Genomic DNA, 22,522 nt, shown 5'->3' with positions numbered 1-22,522 from the left:
TGGCATGGGCACCCCACTGCAGGCAAAATGTCAGCGGCAGATGATCCTCAAGTCTCCATTAATAGCCATTTTAGGGCTTCAATTAGCCTAAAGATATTGGGCCACACACCAACCCTTTCACTGATAAAATACCAGAGGTGGGTAGGCAATGGCATCCCCAAAATGCCACTGATTTTACACCCGTCTGCCAGCCCACCTCCAGGGGTGGGGGAGGATCATAAAATTCCATCCCTGGTGTCATATTTGACCCAGAAATGAGTATCTCATCACACATCCACAGCATCACTCAGCACCTACTCCTACCTCAACATTTGGCTGACTGCAACCACCTCAGCTCATCTTCTGATGAACCTTTAGTCAGTGGTACCTCTAACCTTGGCTATTTCAGTGCACTCCTGGTCACACTCCCACCAACCTTAAACTCATTCAAAACTCTGCTGCCCATTTCCTAATTTTCACTTTTCCTTTATTCAACTCGATATCACATATCTGCTGCTGATCTGAGAGCAAAGGTTACAGAGTGGGTCAGCAAACTCAGCACAGTACAGGAAACCAAGTCAGGGAAGTGAAGAGGCCGTAATAGGGGAGAGTATAGTCAGGGGGATAGATACATTTCATTGAAGTTACAACTGGGACTTGGAAAGGCTCAGAAACAAATAGAGACAGAACCAATGGTTAAAGTCATTTATTAACCCCCAACAGCATGCGGTGTCAGGCATAAAACAGCACGAGAAGCAAAGGGAAATATTTGAAGTATAGTTCACAAAGAATATATATTCCCTTATGGAATAAAAACCTCAGGGAAAATGGTCCAACCATGGCTAATAAAAGATGGTAGGCATCACAGTGGTTAGCACTGCTGCCTCACAGCTCCAGGGACCTGGGTTCAATTCCAGCCTCGGGTCACTGTGTGGAGTTTGCATGTTCTCCCCGTGTCTGTGTGGGTTTCCTCCAGGTGCTCTGGTTTCCTCCCACAGTCCAAAGATGTGCATTAGCCATGCTCAATTGTCCCTTAACGTCCTGGGATGTGTAAGTTAGAGAGATTAGTGGGATAAATATTTCGGACTACGGAGATAGGGCCTGCGTAGGATTGTGGTCGGTGCAGACTTGATGGGCTAAATGGCCTCTTTCTGTGCTGTAGGGTTTCTATGATTTCTATGAAGATGGCGCTACTGTAGATTAAATAATGTTGCCAGGTAGAGTGGTACTGAGAAGATTTTAGAATGCAGCAAAGGATAGCCAAGAAACTGATAGTGAAAATAGAATGAGGATAAACCAGGGTCATAAAAACAGATTGCAAAAACTTCTACAGGTAAGTAAAAAGGGGAAAAAACCAAAAATAAACATGGGCCCTTTACAAACCAGAGACATTAAAAATTATAATGGGGAATAGGGAAATTGGAGAGGTGTTACCAAGATCACTTTTTAACCTCGGTAACATTGCCAGATTCAGACCTCAGTTCTTCTGCTGCTGAAACCCTCCCATCTGTTACCTCTAAACTTGACTATTCCACTACAAGTGTTCCACTTCTACCCTCCATAAACTTGGTCATCCACTGCTGTCCATCTGATGTGGAGATGCCGGCGTTGGACTGGGGTAAACACAGTAAGAAGTCTCACAATGCCAGGTTAAAGTCCAACAGGTTTATTTGGTAGCACAAGCCACTAGCTTTCGGAGCGCCGCTCCTTCATCAGGTGAAGGAGTGGTGCTCCGAAAGCTAGTGGCTTGTGCTATCAAATAAACCTGTCTATCTGTGCCCATACTCGCATCAAAAGTCCTGTTTGCCCATCAACCCTGTACTCACTGATCTACATTGCACCCTGGTCAAGCAATGCTTTCTCATCCCAGTTTTCAAATTCCTCATGATCCTGCCACTCCTTATCTCAGTAATCTACTCCAACCTGACAACCCTCCAAGATATCTGTGCTCACCTGCTTCTGGCCTCAAGGCTGAAATTGTAGTCAGTGTTCCTGGTGTGATTTTTAATTGCTCAAGCCGTGCTCCACCATTGCTGGCCATGTCAGAAAGAGGAGAAGGAAGGAAAGAAAGAGGGGGGGGGGGCGGGAATGGTTCTGTTTTTAAAAAAGTGATCAATATAGCAGAGAGAAATGATCTTGGCTCAGAAGATTGAAGATGTAAAATCAGTTTGGGGAAGCCATGGTAAGAATAGTTTAGAAGCCTCCTGGTAGTAGCAACCCTGTAGGACAGTGTACAAATCAAATGTGATACTGCAATAATCCACGGGCAAATTTTAATCTTCATGTGGATTGAAGAAACCAAATTGGCAAAGGAGGCATTGAGGAAGAGTTCATAGACTGTATTTGGAACAGTTTCTTGGAACAATATTTTCTGGAACTAAGCAGTAAACACACTATTTTAAGCCTTGTAATGTGGAATGAGACAGGATTAATGATCTCATAATAAAGGGTCCTCTGGGCAAAAATGATCATAGCAATGATAGAATTTGACACTCAATTTGAGAGTCAGAAACTTGGCTCTGGAACTAGTGTTTTCAACTTAAATATGGCAATTACAAAGGTGTGAAGGCAGAGTTGGCTACAGTAGACTAGGAAAATAGGTTAAAAGATTAGTAGAGAAGTAGTGGCAGGCATTTAAGGAGATAGTTCATAACTTTTAACAAAGATATATTGCATTAAGAAAGAATCTGAGAATGATGCATCAGAAAAGCAACTGGTATGTTAGCCTTTATTGCAAGGGGATTTAAATACAGGAAGAAGATGTCTTGCTACTATTGTATAGAGCCTTGATGAGACCACACCTGAGTGTATTGCATACAGTTTTAGTCTCCTTACCCAAGGAAGGGTATATTTGCCATAGAGGGAGTAAATTCCTGTGATTGCAGGATAGTCCTCAGAGAAGCGACTGAAGGAACTGGGCCAGTGTTCTCTGGAGTTTGCAAAAAAATTGAGGGGTGATTAGAAGCAAGAATGATGTTTAGAACCGGGGGCCCAGTCTCAGAATAAATGGTAGGCTATTTAGGACTGAGATAAGATGATATTCCTTCACTCAGATGGTGGAATCTTTGGAATTTGCTATTCCAGAGGTCTGTGCATGTTCAAGACAGATTGCTATAGATATTAAATACATCAAAGGATATGGGGATAGTGTGAAAAAAATGTTGAGGTAGAAGATCAACCATAATCTAATTGAATGGTGGAGCAGGCTTGAGGGGCCAAGTAGCCTACTCCTGCTCTCTACATTATGTTCCATCCATTCTAAGGGAATTAGCGATACAAGATTTCCAAATGACAAAAACGCCAATTTAAATCTTGCTGCTCATTAAAATCTAATATTAATACAGCAGGAAGTTCTCATTTGTAGCCTGTGTTCAGGGTCAGTGCAGCCACAAGACAAACTAGGCAGTCACCCAGGATGGTGGGTTGGCATGTGGGCACTGACTCTTCAGCACTTCTTTGGGCGGCACGGTAGCACAGTGGTTAGCACTGCTGCTTTACAGCTCCAGGGTCCCGGGTTCGATTCCCGGCTCGGGTCACTGTGTGGAGTTTGCACATTCTCCTCGTGTCTGCGTGGGTTTCCTCCAGGTGCTCCGGTTTCCTCCCACAGTCCAAAGATGTGTGGGTTAGGTTGATTGGCCAGGTTAAAAATTGCCCCTTAGAGTCCTGGGATGCGTAGGTTAGAGGGATTAGCGGGTAAATATGTGGGGGTAGGGCCTGGGTGTGATTGTGGTCGGTGCAGACTCGATGGGCCGAATGGCCTCCTTCTGCACTGTAGGGTTTCTATGATTTCTAAGCAACAGAATTGAAACTACAGACAGCTTTAAAACAGTATCAGCAACTTTCCATCATTGTCCAGAGCTCTTGGGGGAAATTACTCTCATCATTTTGAAACTCCATGGACGTAAAGCTTTAAATCAAACCCAGAGCACCTTCGCTGGAAAAGTTTAAAAACATACTTGGGAGGTGGAAAAGCTTCAGCACTTCTTAAACAAGCACTGGGTCAATCCCAGTTACAGTCACATACCCGCGAATCCAGAATGTTCACACCCTCTGCCCCCGGATCAGATTCCAGAATGTTCTCACCCTCACACTCTGGGAGCAGAGGCTTAGACTGAAAAAGTGAACTGCTGCAGGTGGTTTGTTTTTCTCAGATTCTCAGCAGATTATCACACCAATACTTAAACTAAGAGCATCAGCTACTTATATTTAACATTAGCCACTTACAACTACCATGGAAGCGATGAATAAAAAAGTACCTGAATCTGTAATCAAGACCTCACTGTAAATGCACAGCAAATTAATCAGCGTCTGAGACAGCCAGGAGGGGCAGAGAGCAACATCAGAAATCTCAGACACTGGTTGTTGTGCAGTTACAGTACTTCAAAAAATTGTGCATACATGTCAGTTCCAAAATTAGTATTTGTATGCTCAGTGCAAACTTTTTCCAGCCTTCTGATGTGAACAATTTTTCAAGAAAGAAAGCAAATGGGGCTGTGGGTAGGACGGAGGGAGACGGAGACCCTGATGAGTGTTGGATCCCCAAAAAAAAAAAAGCCAGCTATAACTGGTCTTGTTTTAGGGACAGTAAGAAGTCTCAACATCAGGTTAAAGTCCAACAGGTTTATTTGGTAGCACAAGCTTTCAGAGCGTCGCTCCTTCTTCACCTGCTACCAAATAACCTATTGGACTTTAACCTGGTGTTGAGACTCCTTACTGTGCCCACCCCAGTCCAATGCCAGCACCTCCACACCTTGTTTTAGGGAGGCAGAGTTTCTCCCACTTATCATCCTGACATATCCAGAGTGAGTCCGGTTCGGAGGGGTTTCTTTAAAGTTTCACCATTCAGGTGGAATCTTTTATTTTACAAGAAAAAATCTCTACAAGTTACACGTAACATTGAATTGCAGCAACTTTTTCTTTTGCTGATTTCCTAGTTACAAAGTCCATAATCACAGGTTTCCTTCCCAGGGTCTAATTGGAGCCTTGGATATCCTGGGTACAAGTAGTAAAATCAGAGATCCCAGCTTTTATAGATCAATATTTCTATAGGTATAGCTCGTGGGGGCGAAAGGGATCAGTCTCTGAATTTGATGATCAGCCATGATCATCATGAATGGCAGAGCAGGCTTAAAGGGCCAAATGGCCTCTTCCTGCTTCTAGTTTCTGTGTATCCAGGCGACGAGATTCTCAACAGGCAATGCTGTCAGTTCATCAAAAATGCTGGTTTCCTCAGAGTTCTGCATTTCATCCAATCAGAAAGTGGTGATGCTGCTGGTGAGATCTCATCAGAAGTGTGGGAATCTAGTGAGTGGCATTGAGGGAACATGAAGAAGCAGAACACTGGGAGGCTGAGTCCAGAATGAGGACAGAACACAGGAGGTTAACAATTTTTAGCAGTTGAGAGAAAGTGGGACCATTTTACTGTATTCATTTTCAAAAGTTAATTATGGAGATTCCCACCTCATCGAATTTCCTTGCACATTTGCTTTGATACATCCTTACCACTAGTTGGTGGCTTATCGGGAACATCCGTTTTGTTCCTTAGCTCTAGCCCGATATGTCCTCTGTGCCCTCCTCTTTCTCCAGCACTGCAATTCTCGGTCATCAATACTGCCACCCCTCCATTACTTTCTTTCCCAACTTTCCCCAACATCTTGTATCCAGAAATATTTAACACCCAGTCTTGCCCTTCAAGACAGGTCTCTATTATAGCCACAATGTCATATTTCCACTTGGCAATATTTACCTCTATTTTACCAATCTGGTTTGCCAAACTCCATGTATTCACATACACACACAGTTAACATAGATCCTGCTGCAGGCAAGCAGCACACAGCCTCCTGTCAAACACCATAGAGACAAATCCTGCCCCATAGAAAATAGGAGCATGAGTAGGCCATTTGAGCCTGCTCCGCCATTCCTTATGACCATGACTGATCATCCAAATCAATAGCCTATTCTTGCCCTTCCCCCTCCATTTCCTTTCATTCCCTTTGCCCCAAGAGCTATATCTAACTCCTTGAAAAGATACAAACCAGGATTCTCCCAAAAGAAATTCTAGGTGCCGAATTTACGTAAAAACTGCATAAAATCCTGCTGGTTGCTTTAGCAGGATTTTCAGAATGATTCTCCCACACTCGGAGCACTGCAGAGTGCCATAGCAGGATTCACTCTGAAAATCAGGAGTTGGGGCCAGTTCCTGCTGGAGGGGCCAGCAGCAGAGCGCTGAGCAGGCCACTGTCAGAGCGGAGATTGGCGCATGCACAGTAGCCCTGCACTGCCGGCCACCCGATCACTGGCCAGCACAGCAACCCTCCATTGCTGGCCGGATGTCTCTGGGCCAGCCAACATCCCCACCCAATCCTGATCTCTCTTCCCCACCCCCCCAGGCAGTCTCAATCTCCCGACCCCACCCTCTGATTACTATCCACCCTCCCTCCGCCACTGATCCCAAGTGCAGAGTGGCAGTGGGACTCTCAACCTCCCCAGGCCCAGCCTCCAATAGGCTTCACCCCCTGGGGGCCAGGGGAGAGGGGCTAGCAGACCCAGAGACTTTAGTCTATGTTCATTTGAAATATTCATTTCGATTTTTAAAATCAGCTCTGCGCTGCCAGAAATCCAGTGCCCAGTCACGCAGAGCCCGTGGTGCGCAGTGGCAAGCCCGCTAAATGGCTTCCAGCCCCCTGCGGGAGAATCGCCCCTACAATGTTTTGGCCTCAATTGCTTTGTGGTAGTGAATTCTACAGGCTTACCACTCTCTGGGTGAAGATATTCCTCCTCAACTCAGTCCTAAAAAGGTTTATCCTGTATCCTGGGACCCCCTGGTTCTGGACACCATCGGGAACATCCTTCCTTGTCTCGTCCCGTTTCAGCCACCCTGATTTAGCCTCTATTATTTTCTCTTTTACTCCTATCCCATCTATTAAGTTACTATTCCCTACTCTAGTGCAATCTATCTTTCCCAGTATTTCATGCGCCTTGAAGTTCCTTTCCAATACACAATCTCCTGTTTCCCACATGCCCTCCAAGTTAAAGCTAACTTGCTAAAAAGCAAAATACTGCAAATGCTGGAAAGAGTCAGCAGGTCAGGCATAGTTGATAATCCTTCAACAGAACTACAATTAGAACTAGAATTAGTCAGAAACCAGAATTGATAAAGATCTGCTTTGGAGGAAGTTATTAATTATGCTCTTTCAAAGTGTGTCAAGACAGTACGATTGCCATTAAAATTAACTGTTCTTGGGAAATATTGAATAAGCAGCTATGGAGCAGTAAAATTCTTCAGTGCATGCCAAGAGAGTGTTCCCATAAAGTTTCTCAATCTAGGAAGTTGCATTATAAATGACAGTGATAATAATACAATCACCATCAGAGTGGGCATCATCCTTTCACTGGCAACTAAATAATAATGTGGAGATGCCGGCGTTGGACTGGGGTAAGCACAGTAAGAAGTCTCACAACACCAGGTTAAAGTCCAACAGGTTTATTTGGTAGCAAATACCATAAGCTTTCGGAGCAATGCTCCTTCGTCAGATGGAGTGGTCTCAGAGACCACTCCATCTGACGAAGGAGCATTGCTCCGAAAGCTTATGGTATTTGCTACCAAATAAACCTGTTGGACTTTAACCTGGTGTTGTGAGACTTCTTACTGAACTAAATAATAAGCAGCAGTTTTAAATATGCCCTGCAGCAATCAGAGAAGGTTCAATGTTCTAGTCAGTCCTACCATTAAACCCAGCTCAATAAAAAGATTTATTTTCTCAAGTTAATTCTTATTTGGAAAGTGACTCTTACCAAAAGCAAGTTCAACTGCTAGGAAAGTAGTGTGTTAAGAATGACTGTTGGTCAGTAACGTGTAAACCTAATTCATAGCATCAAATACTTTCCCATTCTCAACACACAATCTTACCAGAGAATGGTCCTGCATATTTTAAAAATCAGCGTGCTTGTGATTTCCTTTCCCATCTCTTACATACTTTACCTCAAACACGACTTCCTGACATCAGGCCTGTGGCCAACTTATCCACAGTAAAAAGAGCTTTGTTAAGATCGGACATAATTATCTCACTCTTTCAATGACCTTGATGTTGGGTCATTATTCTTTTCTTGCCCATCTCCTTGATGGATATCTGTTTAATGCCAACACATAATACGTGAGCAAGTATTTTCTATGAAAGCAGGGACAATCAGAAGGCATCATACTGCTGAGATGGCATAAAGTACATTGTGAACAATGATTGAACAATGTTCTCTCTCACCAGGCAAGTATTCTTTAACATGCATTTCTAAGACTGATTGCTAACTCCTTAAATTGAAAGGAATGTGGCCAGAGTATTTTTTGAACTGTTAGCTGAATATTTATTCTTATTTAAATGCAGTCTTACCATCTAAAGCAGCACTAAGAATTCCAACATCTTATTTCTTTCTTCACAAAGCTGATCAAATAAAAGGGTTTGAAACAGAGGGAGATGCTAATACAGAAATCATTTACCTCTGGCGGGTCCAATCTGGTTGATCATTGCATATCTAACCACCTGCTCACTTCGATCATATAGCACAAATATACGGTTAGCGTTAAGTTGTTGAGTGGATGGAATGGTCTGCGGTGAATGTTCACAGTCGTAGTAAGTGATGTTCTGTCTCAACTGATATCGAAGGGTCTGTGTCTCACCATTCGGAGATTCAACAGTATACTCCCTGTAGGCTGAGGAGGTCATTGCTGTGAAGGGGAAATTTGAAAATAAAAAAGAGCATTTGTACAATTCAGTGTTAAAGAAAACAAAAAGATTGAGATGAGCAAATGGTTTTTACTTCTCAGTGCACTGTTTGTAAAGTGTTCACAGACAGCTATATAGCATGAAATTGTTCTATACATTTACAAAGCTTCAATTAATGATGTTACATCACAATCCCAGTGGATAGCAAACTAATAACTGCTTGCATTTCTGCAACAATTGCAAGAAACCATGATCTAAATAAAGATAAACTGAAAATTTTAACAGAGCAATGAAAATGGGACATAGACAATAAAATCCAAAAGAAATACAACTTAATGATGTTGACATACCAGAACTGGAGCGATGGTAAAGTTCATCATATGGTTGGATCTGGACTGTAGCACCTTGGGCAATATCAGGCAACTCGCCCTCAATCTCTGTAGTAACACTGAGATAATTCTGTGTATCAAGTCCTTGAGCTATTTGCATTATATTTAACTTCTCATTGCCTGGATAGAAGGTGATATCGACATTGCGAATAAATTTAGCACCTAGAAGACATTTTAAAAAGTAGGTGATGCAATGAAACCTCCTCTTCCAAAAACAATATTCACATGATAATATTTTAACTAAGTGGCCATTCCCTATGTGCAAGTGTGGACTCTGAGCAATTGAACAGCTATGGAGAAAATCACAGCTGAACAAGGTCACAAATTCACATGTGAATTTCAGCTGGGGTGGGGGTCATGGGATAAAAATTGGGAGCAAGGAACCATGGGCAATACTTTTTGCCCCCCCCAACCTACTCTGGAGGATGAGGTCAACTGTGGCACTACCATTCTACTCTGAAGTGTTGTATCCTGTCTGAATTACGAGCATTATTTAAATCAGAAAGATATTTGATAAGTTGGACAGGTGGCACAGTGGTTAGCACTGCTGCTTCATAGCACCCTCAGCAGGTTAGTCAGTCAGCATCTGATGAAGACAGATGAACAGTTTGAGTAGAATCTCCACCCTGGTAATGGTCAACTAACCCAACACAGTAGGAGATGGATTTTAAACATTGTGCAAGTGGATGGGTTACAATTGGATCCCAGATATCAAAGCCGAAACATTTTAGCACTATACCATTGGTGCTTTTATCTGCTGAGCCATAACAAAAGCTTCTGTTAAATTTAATTTGTCAACAAACAGACAGTAACTCAAAATTGGTAAGAGAACAATGGATTATTTTCTTGAAAAGAAGGCCTTCAAAACCGCCATTCAGTCACACAAGTCAAGGGCAGTTTGGGTTCAAACTCTGATTGGTGCAGACAACATTAGGCATTTGATACACTGAATGAGTACTGAAAGAGCTTTTTGCTCCATTGCATGACAGTTTTCAAATTACCTTTCACATCGAAAGGAGTCAGCAGCAAGGAGGCCAACTCTTCACTTACTCTGGATATTGGAAACAAGTCAAATTTCAATTAAAACTGTACAATGTAGACTCACTCACCTGCAATGCTGAATCCATTTTTGAAGCCTGGTTGCTCCACAGCAAACAACAATCCAAAAAGATCTCCAATTATAGAAAGTGATTGCATCGCCCAACCTACTACCTCAGGAATTTGACTAATAGCTGTAAAGGCTCTCCCATCATTCACAACTACGTAGGCATGCAGGTCAGCATTCCGAAACTCCACGGGCGTTCGACTCGCTCCAACCATTAATTTCCCGTTCACTTTTCCATTCACACGCTGTGTGACACCTGTAGAGAAGTTAATCAAATAATTGTACAAATGTAGAAGTGCAATTGGCCGACAAGTTTCCAAGCACAGAAATAAATTTAAATTAAGTTAGGAACTTTTCTCCAACTACCTTCTGGTAGACATTCTCTTCCATTGCCATAGTAACCAGAATGGCAATGACAGCAGAATCCACTTGAGTAATCAGTACAAGAAGCATGTTGGGAACATTGTCCCTGGTTTCTCTCACAGGTTTCCTTCGTACCTGTACTGTAAGTGAAAACTGAAAAGACAGGAAATTCTCAATCACAACACCCAACATTTATTTTCAGATTATAATAAAAGAAAATATCAGGTCAAATTTTTTTTGCCACTTCTTAATGAGGCATGGATAACATTGGCACAAGTTTTACTGAAAATGGATGATTGCTTTAAAACACCTATATCAATTAGATCCCAGAAAACTAAGACGACAAGTTACCAAACCTCTATTTACTACAAATACAAACGCCATCTTACAATAATTGCACAAAAATGCCAAAGTGTATAGTGATTCATATTTGACATGCAGTACATTGTAACAAGATTTAGCTAGCACAATGATCTAAATCTTCATGCTTATTGCAAAAGTATTTTTGAATGGTAAAATCTGCTACAACTGACTATTACAGGTTAGAATAGTACAGGTTACAATTTCAAAAGTGAGTTTTTAAAATTATAAATGTATGAATCAAGTAGTATGACCATATTTGAAATCATCTTTCCATGCAACTTACCACCTGTACCCAGTTCTTCATCTTCTTCCACACTGACAACACGTCTATCGTGAGTAACTGGTAATGGGTTTCTAGGCAAAGGTTCAATCTCCGTGTATTCGGCTGGGTACCTTGGATCAGTCCCACCTTCAGGTTGCCTCTTAAGATATGATGGCAAGGCCCTTGACTCAGGGTATGATGACACACTGCCTGCCTCTGGATAACCTTCAGGATAAGATGGTATAATGCCTACATCTGGATATGGTGGGTCGTCTGGAATACCATCAACCTTGTCCTCAGGTTCTATGGATACAGAAGGTACATACTCCAACTCTTCTTCATCATAATATTGTTTGTAATCTTCAGTCTCAGGTTCCAATGTATCAGGCATAACTGAACCACTCAAAGTACTGTCCAATGTTACAATAGAATCTCCTCCTGAGGGTGCCTCTCCGATGTTTGCTTGTTCAACATTGCTGAATGCGGACGTTCCACCAATATGAAAAACCCAAACTCCTCGGGTTCCTGAATTGCTCATCCTACAAGGAGCATAAAATGATGATTAGTCTTAAATTTAATACTCATTTTCTAAATGGCATTTGTAAGCCTGGATTATTAATGTTTTAAGCAGACTTCCAGCAAATTTGAGCAAAACTTCTGTCAAAGTAATTCCAAACAGTCTCATGTAAAATTTACTGAATATTAAACCAGCGCAAGATCTCAAATATAACACCTACAGAACTAAGTCTTTTACTAATTGACAATTTATCCACCTAGGATATTAAATTTAGTGGTTAATATACATAAAAACTTGCAATGTTTTGTTTCACAATGTGGCTCGTTAATCACTGCAATATCATTAAATTACACGTGGTTTAATATTTACTATTTAAGTTACTATGTAATATAAAAACAGTTGTATTTATATAGTGCCTTAGTAAAAAGGTCTCAGTAGTAGAATGGGAAGCCAAAGGAGATGATATTAGGACAAATAACAAAAAGCTTGGACAAAGAGGAGCACCTTAAAGGAGGAGAGAGTTGCAAAAGCAAAGAGGTTACAAGGGCAAAATTCTGCATTGCCCTGAATGTTAATTACTCACTGATATAGGTTTTTCACAGTTTGCTCATTGCTGGTAACACTGTAATAAGGACCTTCATTTCTCCACAGCAGGAACCCAGTTTCTCCTCTGCTGAAGCCCACCCGAGCAGGCAGCTCTATCTGAACATTGTAGGACTCCTTTGGGCGGGTCCCGAAGAACTGCAACCCATCTTCTGGGTACAGAAAAATTGCATAGCTGTTTGACTCATCAAAAGCCAACAGTGCTTGAAAGGTGTTGAGCTAAAGAGAAAAAAAAATGTACAAATTCTATTTATTTGAACAATTTCTTCAATCATGAGGCATTTCATTAGAACAAGACAAAAAATAAGTAGAAAACTAGATGCTTTACATCAATATAACAAGTCCAATGTTAATTCCAAGAGAACTCTTTTGCTGAGGAACAACTGGGCAACAAGTGATAGAAAAAGTGTGCATCTGGGTTTGACAAATCCAGATCAATTTAACAAGAACTAAATTGTGTCTCAAAATATCCTGATAAGTGCCACCCACCCATTATTTAGATTTAGGGTGGATTCCTTCCCCCACCATTGACTATGAAATTGATACCATTTCAGAAAAAATGGTTTGCCATGTAGGTATACAGCAATGCTAGTATAGTGGTAATGTAACTGGACTAGCTATTGCTCCAAAGACATATATTCGAATCCCACCATGGCAGCTGTTGGAATTTAAACTCAATTAATAAATCTGGAATGGGAAGCCAATGTCATGAATGATGACAGTGAAACTACTAATTTGTTGTGAAACCTCATTTTTTCATTAACATTCTTTAAAGAAAAAGGACAAACCCTGATTCATTCAATGTGGAGTGCAGAAGAGCATGCTAGGAGTAGTACTAAATAGTACCAGAAACGTTCACCACGGGGACTACACGCATATCAAACAGTTGCAGCAGCATTTTACAGGCAGAGCTAAGGGACTGCACAACCAAAAAGAACCAGATCATGTCTCTTTAATCCTGCTATATCTAGTCATGAATGGCAGTGAGCAATTAAACTTCTAAATAGAGGGGCGGGGGGCACTCCACAAATATCCCCAACCTCAACGATGAGGGAGTCCAGCATATCAGTGCAAAAAAAACAAGGTTGTAGTGTTTACAAATTTCTTCGGCCAGGAGTGTTGAATGGATGATCCATCCCGGCCCCCTCCTGAGGTTGCCAACATTACAGATGACTATCTCCGACTACATTGGTGGGCAACCTAGACTAGTGAATGGGCCATGTGAGTGGCCTTCCTTCACCTCAGTGCACCACAAGATTGAAAATCAGGCACATTCACTAACTCTGACCCTTGAATAACATGGAATGTATTTAATGCATGTCAAATATTTCATAACAGCTTGCAGAAAGTGCTTAATCATTCATATATTAATAGAACTGTCAACTTCAAATGGCAAAAACAAGAGAAATATTTACATTTTGGATGCAGAGGGAGCACACGGCTCTCAGTTAGTGTACAATCATCTCACTTCCCCTTGCTTTATGTGCGTTTCATTTCAGTTATACTGATAGGAAAAAAAAGCTACATGCATGGAAACCAGCAGAATGTGGCAAATCTGTGTGTGAGCAACAGGCAACAAAATATCACATGGGCTGCACTCAGAACCCAAATGGGTTGCATGTGGCCCCCAGGCAGGTTGCCCACTACTGCTCTCGATATAGCAAAGGCCATTAGTTCTGGCAACATTTCAGCTCTAGAGTCAGAGTTTTACAGCAAGGAAAGAACCCCATCAGCCTATCTCGTCCATGCCAGCCATCAAACACCCATCTATTCTAATCACATTTACCAGCACTTAGCCTGTAGCTTTGAATGCTATGGTGTTTCAAGTGCTCATCTAAATGCTTCTTAAATGTCGAGGGTTCCCACCTATAGCACCCTTGCAGGCAGTGAATTCCAGATTCCCACCATCCTCTGGGTGAAAAGCTTTATCCTTCGATCTCCAATAAACCTCCTGCTCCTCTACTTAAATCTGTGCCCCTGTTTATTGAGCTCTCCAAGGGGAAAAGTTCCTTCTATTCACCTTATCTATGCCTCTCATTCCATACACCTCAGTCAGGCCTCAGCCTTCTCTGCTCCAAGGAAACCAACCGCAGCCAATCCAGTCTCTCGATAGCGGAAATGCTCCTGCCAAGGCAGCGTCCTGGTGAATCTCCTCTGCACCTTCTCTAGTGCAATAACTTTCTTCCTATAGTGTGGTGGTCAGAACTGCACACAGTACTCCAGCTGTGACCTAACCAGCATTTTATGCAGCTCCATCATAACCTCCCTGTTCTTGTATTCAATGCCACGGTTAATAAAGGCAAGTATTCTATATGCCTCCTTAACCACCTTACCTGCCAGTCCTGCTGTCTTCAGAGATCAATGGGCATATACCCCAAGGTCCCTCTGGTCTTCTGTACTTCCGAGGGTCCAACGATTCATTGTGTATTCCCTTAGTCCTCCCAAAATGCATTACCTCACACTTTTCAGGGTTGAATTCCATTTGCCACTGTTCTGCCCATCTAACCAGATTGTCTATATTGTCCAGTAATACAAGACTTTGCTCCTCACTATTTAACACCAACAATTTTGTGTCACCTGCAAACTTACTGATCATATCTCCTACAACCATATCTAGATCATTAATGTGTACTACAAACACAAGGGACCCGAGCAGTAATCTGCGCAACACCACTGGATACAGGCTTCCAGTCACAAAACAACCTTCGACTGTCACCCTCTGCCTCTAGTACTGAAGACATGGTGCTTGGCATCTATCCAACAATGTGGAAAATTGTCCAAGTACAAACTGGGCAACTATTGTCCCCTCAATCTATTCAGTCATTAGCAAAGCAATAGAAGGTTAACATTAACAGTGCTATCAAGTGGCACTTAACCAGCAACAACCTGGTCATTCAGTTTGCATTTCACCAAGGCCTCTCCACTCCAGACCACATTACAGCTTTGGTCCAAACATGGAGTAAAAGAGATGAATTCCAGAGGTGAAATGAGTGTAAATGCCCTTATCAGGGCAGCATGTGTCCAAATGCAGCATCAGGGAGCCCTAGTAAAATGGGAGTTGATAGGAATTGGGGCAGTGCTTGGAGGGGTAAAACATTTCACTGTGGGAGGAAGATGGTTGTTGTTGTTACTGGCAATCAAACAACAGCCCCCAAACATTGCTTCAGCAGTGCCCTGGCCTCAACCAACTTCATCAATGACCTTCCCTCCATCATTAGATCAGAGGTGGGGATGTTTGTAGAATGTTCAGTGCCATTAATCACTCCTCAGATAATGAAACATTCCATGCAGCATGACTTGGACAATGACAAATGGCAAGTAACATTCATGCAACTCAAGTGTCAGGCAATGGCCAACTCCAACCAGAGAGAATCCAACCATCTCACCTTGACATTCAATAGCATTACCTTTACAAATCCTGGGAGTTGCCAATGACCAGAAACACATCTGGACCAGCAATATAAATACTGTGGCTACAGGAGCATGTCAAAGGTTGAGAATTCTCCTGCCTTGTGCCTCCCCAAAGCTGTGTACCATCTTCAAGCCACAAGCCAAAATTGAGATGGAATACTTTGCACTTTCTTGGTTGAATGCAGCACCAATAAGACTGAAAGGGCTGTACACCCCAGACTCTATGGACCAAAGGGCCTCTTCTGTACTGTAGCCTTATGGCATACAGTGTGCCCTTTGACCTAGGGCAAAGCAGCCGCTTGATTAGCACCCATCCACCATCTTAAATATTCACTACTTCCATCACTGATGCACAGTGGCAACAGTGTGTACCATCTACAAGATGCACTACGGCAACATGCCAAGTCTCCTCTGCCACCTAGGGCAGCAGATACTTTGGGAATATCACCACCTGCAAATTTTCCTCTAAGTTACACCATTCTGACTTGGAACACTTTTGCTGTTCCTTCACTGGCACTGGGTCTAAACCCCAGAATCCAACCCCCTTTCCAAGGCTGTAGTTTTAACTGTACCACATGGCCAGCAGTTCGAGTGCTCACTACCAGCTGAAGGGCATTTAGAGATGGGCAATAAATGCTGACACTACCTTTGATGTATATAAATATAACCAAACATCTTGATAACGCCAACTTAACCAATATTGTTTTAAATCCAAAATCACTTCCCAAGTTAAAAGTGGAAAGTGGTGTTGGGTTCGAAATGGTCCCCAATGCTGGCCTGGGGAAAGCACTGATAGGATGTATGCTAAAGCTATAACCAAGCCCATCCAGCACTGATGAAGTTTACTGTTCTCTTGTAGTTTGCTTACCCTGTCAGAGGAGGCATCCAAGCGCCCCGTTTCCTCATAAGGCGCCACGTTCTCCCAAGTGGCGATGAAAGCACTGGTGGGACTAAATGAACTTTGAGGAAAGCCTCTCCTGATCTCTCGGGCGGCGCGGTCAAGGACGTCCGGGGAATCGTCTTCTCTGTAATAAATCCGCCCTCGGCCATTGCTGGTGTCGATATCTGACAAGTAAGGCGCTATCACCGGGAAATCAGTGGGGAACCCGTCATCCACATACTGGGTCTCTCGGGGGAAATCCTGGGTGGAGATGATCCCGTTCGTCCCGACCTGAAGGGAAAGGATTCAACAGTTTATCAGCAATCGCCTTGTTCAGTTTTGTTCTTTAACCTGATGATGATTACAATAAAATGCATCTTTGACATCCTGATTCTACTCTCGCACTGTTAGCAACGATTGCACTGAACTGCTTATTTACAGACATGTTCAGGGTTAGACACAGAACAGCCCATTCTTATTACCAAAGCATTTTTACATCTGATTTCCCTGTCAAGCCTGAGGATAATCAACAAGCAAAAAAAAAACCACACAGAAACTGCTGGAGAAACTCAGCAACTTTTGCCTTTATCTTAGAGAATGATTATCAGTTACTGAAACTATTGCCTTTTCTAGATGTTGGACCCAAGGATGTTTGTCAAACCCTGACCCTGCTACACTCTGAAAAGCGATAAGGCAGAAGTTACAGATAATCCCAGCCCCGATAACTTTAAAACAATGAGTGGGTAGGAGAGGGGAGGGGGGGGTCTATTTTAATGTTCCATATATAGCTCGAACTAAAACAAAAATGACAGCAGCCATTGAAAATGTAACGGGTGCTTTTCTTCTAAAATAAACCATCAACACACAAGGTATAGACTTAAAGGCAAAAAAAAACTTACGTAAAGATTACTGAACTGTGTGTGAAAAAAGACAAATGGCCTTTTGAGTTTTACAACTGGAGAAGTTTCATCATCGCCTTGTTGCAGGGTGAGGTCCTGTGTGTGGGGACCAAACGGGAAGAGTTCCTCTCTCGGGAGTGCAGAAACCAAGCTGAAGATCCAGTGGAGTTTGAACAGGAGAGCTAAGCCCTCTCCCTGCATCCTGGAAAGCCGGCAGCTGTGTGCTCAAAAGGAGAGAAGGGAGGAGAGAGAGAAGCGGCTCTGGCTGCTTGATCTCCTGCTTTTATAGCTGCCTTTCTGTTTGAACCCCCGGAGCAGCCAATCGGCCCCGGGAGGGGGGGCAGAGCCACCCCAGTCGCTGCACTCACATTGGCTAACGCCTCGGCTGATGGACAGGTTAAGCCGCACGCTCTTTACCCCTCTCCTTCACATCTGGTTACCATTAAACTTTTGTCTGTGCTCCACATCCTCATCGCACTTATTCCCTTCAAGTAGTCAGGACCTAAAGAAAATACCGGGGGGGGGGGGGGGGGGGGTGCAGATAGGAGGAGGAAAAAACGAGAGAAAACACACATTGTTGTAAATGTTAAGAAGTTGCTGACGAAAACCCATTGGATGAAGCCCCAGTACATGTTGTACTCACAGGCCTGGTGACTGTGCTACAGGGCAAACAAACACATTGCCCCTGTCCTTTGATACGTGTGGGTTTGTGTGTGTGTGTGGGGAGGGGGTGGGGGTGATGATTAACAGATTCCCTAAAGTTGATGAACCCAACATTTGAAATGATGGAACGCTCATGGAAACCAGACACCAATCACTTTTGGCCATCTCATCCACTCAAAACTGCTGGTTGTGATACAAACTGTTTTAACAGTACTGGAGACAACTAACACTGATAGCGTTATTCAGAGGGGAAAAAAAGATAATCTACGTACGGGCAGCTAGGATTTGACATTTCCAACAAAATAACTCATTTTTCATTGAAGCACCTTGTAAAGGTTTACTGTCTGTTTGGTGAGGGGGAGGGATAGGGGAGGGGGAGACAGTAATACATCTTTCAAACTCCCTTACAGCGCGTTGCAAACCGAATCTGTTTTTTCCCCCCCCAAGGCTCCTTGTTGAGTGTTCGGCCCCAGTCAGAGACAGGCTGACTTCTGGCCAGGATGGCATGCCACGCACCCTTTCCTTCATGTTGCCTCAAATTTCTGAGGCTTTATCCTGCTTTCCTCTCCAGCCACTCCCCGCTGATCCGGATGAAGTGAATAAAACGTTCTCGCCAAGTTCCTGCTGGGAAGATGTCCTTCTGTAAGACAGTTATTATTCCCGAAAGAAATCCAGTGAAACTTGCTGCAATCCTATGTGCCTGATGTATATGTCACATCTTCAGATGCTAAGCTCGAATGGAGTTAGTTAGAGCGTGTGGCACGCCACATTTTAAGACATTAGTAAAGATTGTGTCAGTGTATATCCCCAAGAAAGAATCAAACTGGAGGGGAAAAGATTTACTGTCGTTATCTGAAACGACCGACACACGTTTAACCCAGTTAGTCGATACACTGTTAAAACAACTACCAAGTTGCTGTGTTCGAATTAAAAGTTGCTTTGAATGCGAAAGTTAAAGTGGGTAAAAGTACACTTCATTTCGGTAAACAGTTGGCGGTATTCTATCGCACTTGGCAAAGGACCGAAAATAAATCCCGCGCAGACAATAATCAGCAAATCATCAAATTAAAATCGATATTCCAGGATTACAGAGCGCAGGACGAGGGCATTCGGCCCTTTGTGCCAATGAGGGCTCTTTTTAAACAGTTGTCTAATTAAACCCGCTGCTTTCCGCTTAGCCCTGGGTCCAGTGTCTCGCCTTTTTATTACCGATTATTTATAATTAAAATGCTCGGCGATTGGCCTCGGAGTTTTACAGCGAAATTGCTGCAATTTAATTTGAAATTCTGCCTGACCGCAGGACCCAGTGAAGGCGGAACAGCTGGAGATCCAGTTCAGCAGCAACAGGAAGATTTTCAAAGGTGCCCTTCAGTATTTGCATATCTTGAACAGATACAGAAGAGTTGGTGATGTTTCTGCACTTTCTTTGCCCAAGACCAACCCCCAACTTTGAGTGAGATCTTCAGAAATATCCCGTCACCTCATTGCTTACTCAAACGGATCTTTAAAAATAAATCAAACCTTGAGCTGAGTTACTAAAATAACTTAGAAAATGTAACTTTTTTAAGTTAACGGATGTATTCCAACTTTACTATGGTGAAGAGTTGGACCATGTACGGTTGAAGAAGACATGACCAAAGATGTGCAGATTAGGGGGATTGGCCATGCTAAATTTCCTCTTAGTGCCCAAAGATGTGTGAGTTAGGGGGATTAGTGGGGTAAATATGTGGGATCATGGGGATAGGGCGGGGATGGGCCTTGGTGGGATGCTCGGTTGAGTAAGATGCTCTGTCAGAGAGTCAGTACAGACTCGACGGGCCAAATGGCCTCTTCTGCGCTGTCAGGATTCTATGATTCTGATATTGTTTCAGAATACTATAGCTGCATTCTGCACATATGCTACACCTTCTATCATTGATACATATTGTATCTGGGCAGTAAGTTATCTTCATAAATGTTTCCTTATAGCTTAAGTCCCATTATTGCAATTATTGAAGAACACATTAATTATTTCCTCACTGAGTCAAGGGCTAAGGGGGCGGGGGGAGCTAAGACCACAAACTGGTCAGCTATGATCTCATCCAATGGTGGAGCAGGCGCAAAGGGCCAGGTGGCCTATTTCTGCTCCTATATCATTTGTTTCTTTGAGTTCTCTCTTTTGCGAAGGAAAGAGTAGGATCTATTTGAGGCAAGAAAGGTAGAAGACATTGGCATGGCTCTTTTAATGTAGTAGTCTCCACAAAAGAGGGGACACTGCACAAATTGTTAAGGAGGATGTGTTTGACAGCTATCAGCACCAATGTATGAGAAACACTCTATACGTCCATGATTGTGGAATCTGTGAACTTCACACAGAAAAAAATACACCATCCCAATGAATTGGATCTTATGATAAGTGAATGTTTGCCCTTAATTCGGATTAAAACCCATTCTGATATGAAATTGCACGAAAAATGAATCATCTTACTTTCACTCCCAGATGGTATTCATGATGATATGCAGATCATTCATACTTTCATTAAAGTTGCTTTTCTCTCCAGTTCCACTCGTGTTAACTGGTTACTGTGGAAAAGCCATGATGTGGAGATGCCGGCGTTGGACTGGGGTGAACACAGTAAGAAGTCTCACAACACCAGGTTAAAGTCCAACAGGTTTATTTGGTAGCAAATACCATAAGCTTTCGGAGCGCTGCTCCTTCGTCAGATGGAGTGGAAACATTTCGTCAGATGGAGTGGAAATGTTCCACTCCATCTGACGAAATGTTTCCACTCCATCTGACGAAGGAGCAGCGCTCCGAAAGCTTATGGTATTTGCTACCAAATAAACCTGTTGGACTTTAACCTGGTGTTGTGAGACTTCTTACTGTGGAAAAGAACAGTCCTCCTATTCAAAATGCCACTGGACTCAATGTGACTTTCTGTCTTCTGTCTGGCTATGTTCAAAGGAGTCCGTGTGTAATTATAGGTTGTTGGGACCAGCATACGTGTGTTATTCTGAAACTAAGTCACTGATAAGATCTGGCTGATTAGGAAAGACTTTGGGAACCGTCCCCGCTTTATTTGGGAATATGTTTTAGACAAAACAAACAGTGCCGGAAATGGAACACATCCACATTAGTCCAAAATAAATGTTATTATTAATATACAAACAGTTTAAATACACAACAGCAGTTTGGACAAGCTTTACGGGTACCCTGGATTTTCAAGATTTGTTTTTTATCTTTTGGGGAGGTTGTCAAATTTCTAACAAATGCAAAAATAATAAGACAATAACAGTAGGAGATTTCAACTATCCAATCCTTAACCATGGTAAATTCAGTGCAAGAGATACAGGGGACCCAATTTTATTTTTAAAAACATTGAGGGGAACTTTTTTAGCCCGTATGTAACAAGCCTAATTAGACTAATTTTTAGGGAATGAAGCTTGGCAGATTGAAGGGGTATCAGTGGGAGAGCATCGTAGTAACGGTGATCATTATTAAGTTAGGCTTTGCGCAGTTACGGAAAAGGGCAAAGACAATCCAGGCTTAAAGATTTATCATTGGGAAATGGTCTATTTTACTAAGCTGAGGTAGGCCTGGGTAAGATGCTCTTTCAGAGAGTTGGTGCAGGCTTGATGGGCTGAAAGGCTTCCTTCCGCACTGTAGGGATTCTCTGGTTCTAATCAAGGCAAAACCAAAGATGTTTTGTAAATACATATTAAAGAAAAGGATAACGAAGGAAAGAGTAGGATCTATTTGAGGCAAGAAAGGTAGAAGACATTGGCATGGCTCTTTTAATGTAGTAGTCTCCACAAAAGAGGGGACACTGCACAAATTGTTAAGGAGGATGTGTTTGAAATATTGATGAGATAAAGATAGTGAGAGAAGAAATACTAAGGAGTTGAGCATCTTTGATTGTAAATAAATCACCAGGCCTGAATGAAATGATGAAATGTATTCCAGGCTGTTGCATTAAACAAGAAAAGAAATAGCAATGATTCTAACCATCATTGTCCAATCTTCTCTAGCTACAAACATGGCATCAGAGGAGCAAAGGACTGTTAATATTGTACTGTTCTCTAAAAATGGAGAAAGGAATAGATCAGGCAATTACAAGCCAGTTAACTTCACTTCAGCGGTGGGAAAATTATTGGAAAAAATCCTGAAGAGGGGTATTTAGAAAAGGCAGGGATTAATTCAGACAATTAGCATGGGTTTTTTAAAAGGGAAGATCATGTCTGACTAACTTGATATTTTTTGAGGCGGTAACAGGAAGGTAATTGGGAGTAGCATAGTCTACATGGGTTTTAACAAGGCTTTTGACAAGATTCTGCATGGTTGACTTGTCAAAGAAATAAAAGTCCATGGGATCCAAGGCAAAGTGGCAAGTT

At 42.5% G+C, this 22,522-nt stretch overlaps 1 protein-coding gene across 1 annotated transcript in view; it reads right to left on the bottom strand.

Moving 5' to 3' along the window:
- Positions 1-17,715, bottom strand: part of nid2a (nidogen 2a (osteonidogen)) — a 145,445-nt gene extending 127,730 nt beyond the window's left edge. The window contains exons 1-8 of the mRNA XM_078233935.1: positions 17,489-17,715; positions 16,578-16,880; positions 12,279-12,517; positions 11,200-11,717; positions 10,557-10,706; positions 10,195-10,446; positions 9,047-9,247; positions 8,471-8,698 (exon numbers count right to left, since the gene is read on the bottom strand). Coding sequence (XP_078090061.1) covers positions 8,471-8,698; positions 9,047-9,247; positions 10,195-10,446; positions 10,557-10,706; positions 11,200-11,717; positions 12,279-12,517; positions 16,578-16,880; positions 17,489-17,689 — 2,092 coding nt within the window. The 5' untranslated portion in view covers positions 17,690-17,715. The remainder of the gene's footprint in view (positions 1-8,470; positions 8,699-9,046; positions 9,248-10,194; positions 10,447-10,556; positions 10,707-11,199; positions 11,718-12,278; positions 12,518-16,577; positions 16,881-17,488) is intronic.
- Positions 17,716-22,522: the final 4,807 nt, after the last annotated feature.

Source organism: Mustelus asterias, chromosome 18 (genome assembly GCF_964213995.1).
Source record: "Mustelus asterias chromosome 18, sMusAst1.hap1.1, whole genome shotgun sequence".
Taxonomy (NCBI): Eukaryota; Metazoa; Chordata; class Chondrichthyes; order Carcharhiniformes; family Triakidae; genus Mustelus; species Mustelus asterias.
This window is presented reverse-complemented; position numbering and strand designations above follow the sequence as displayed.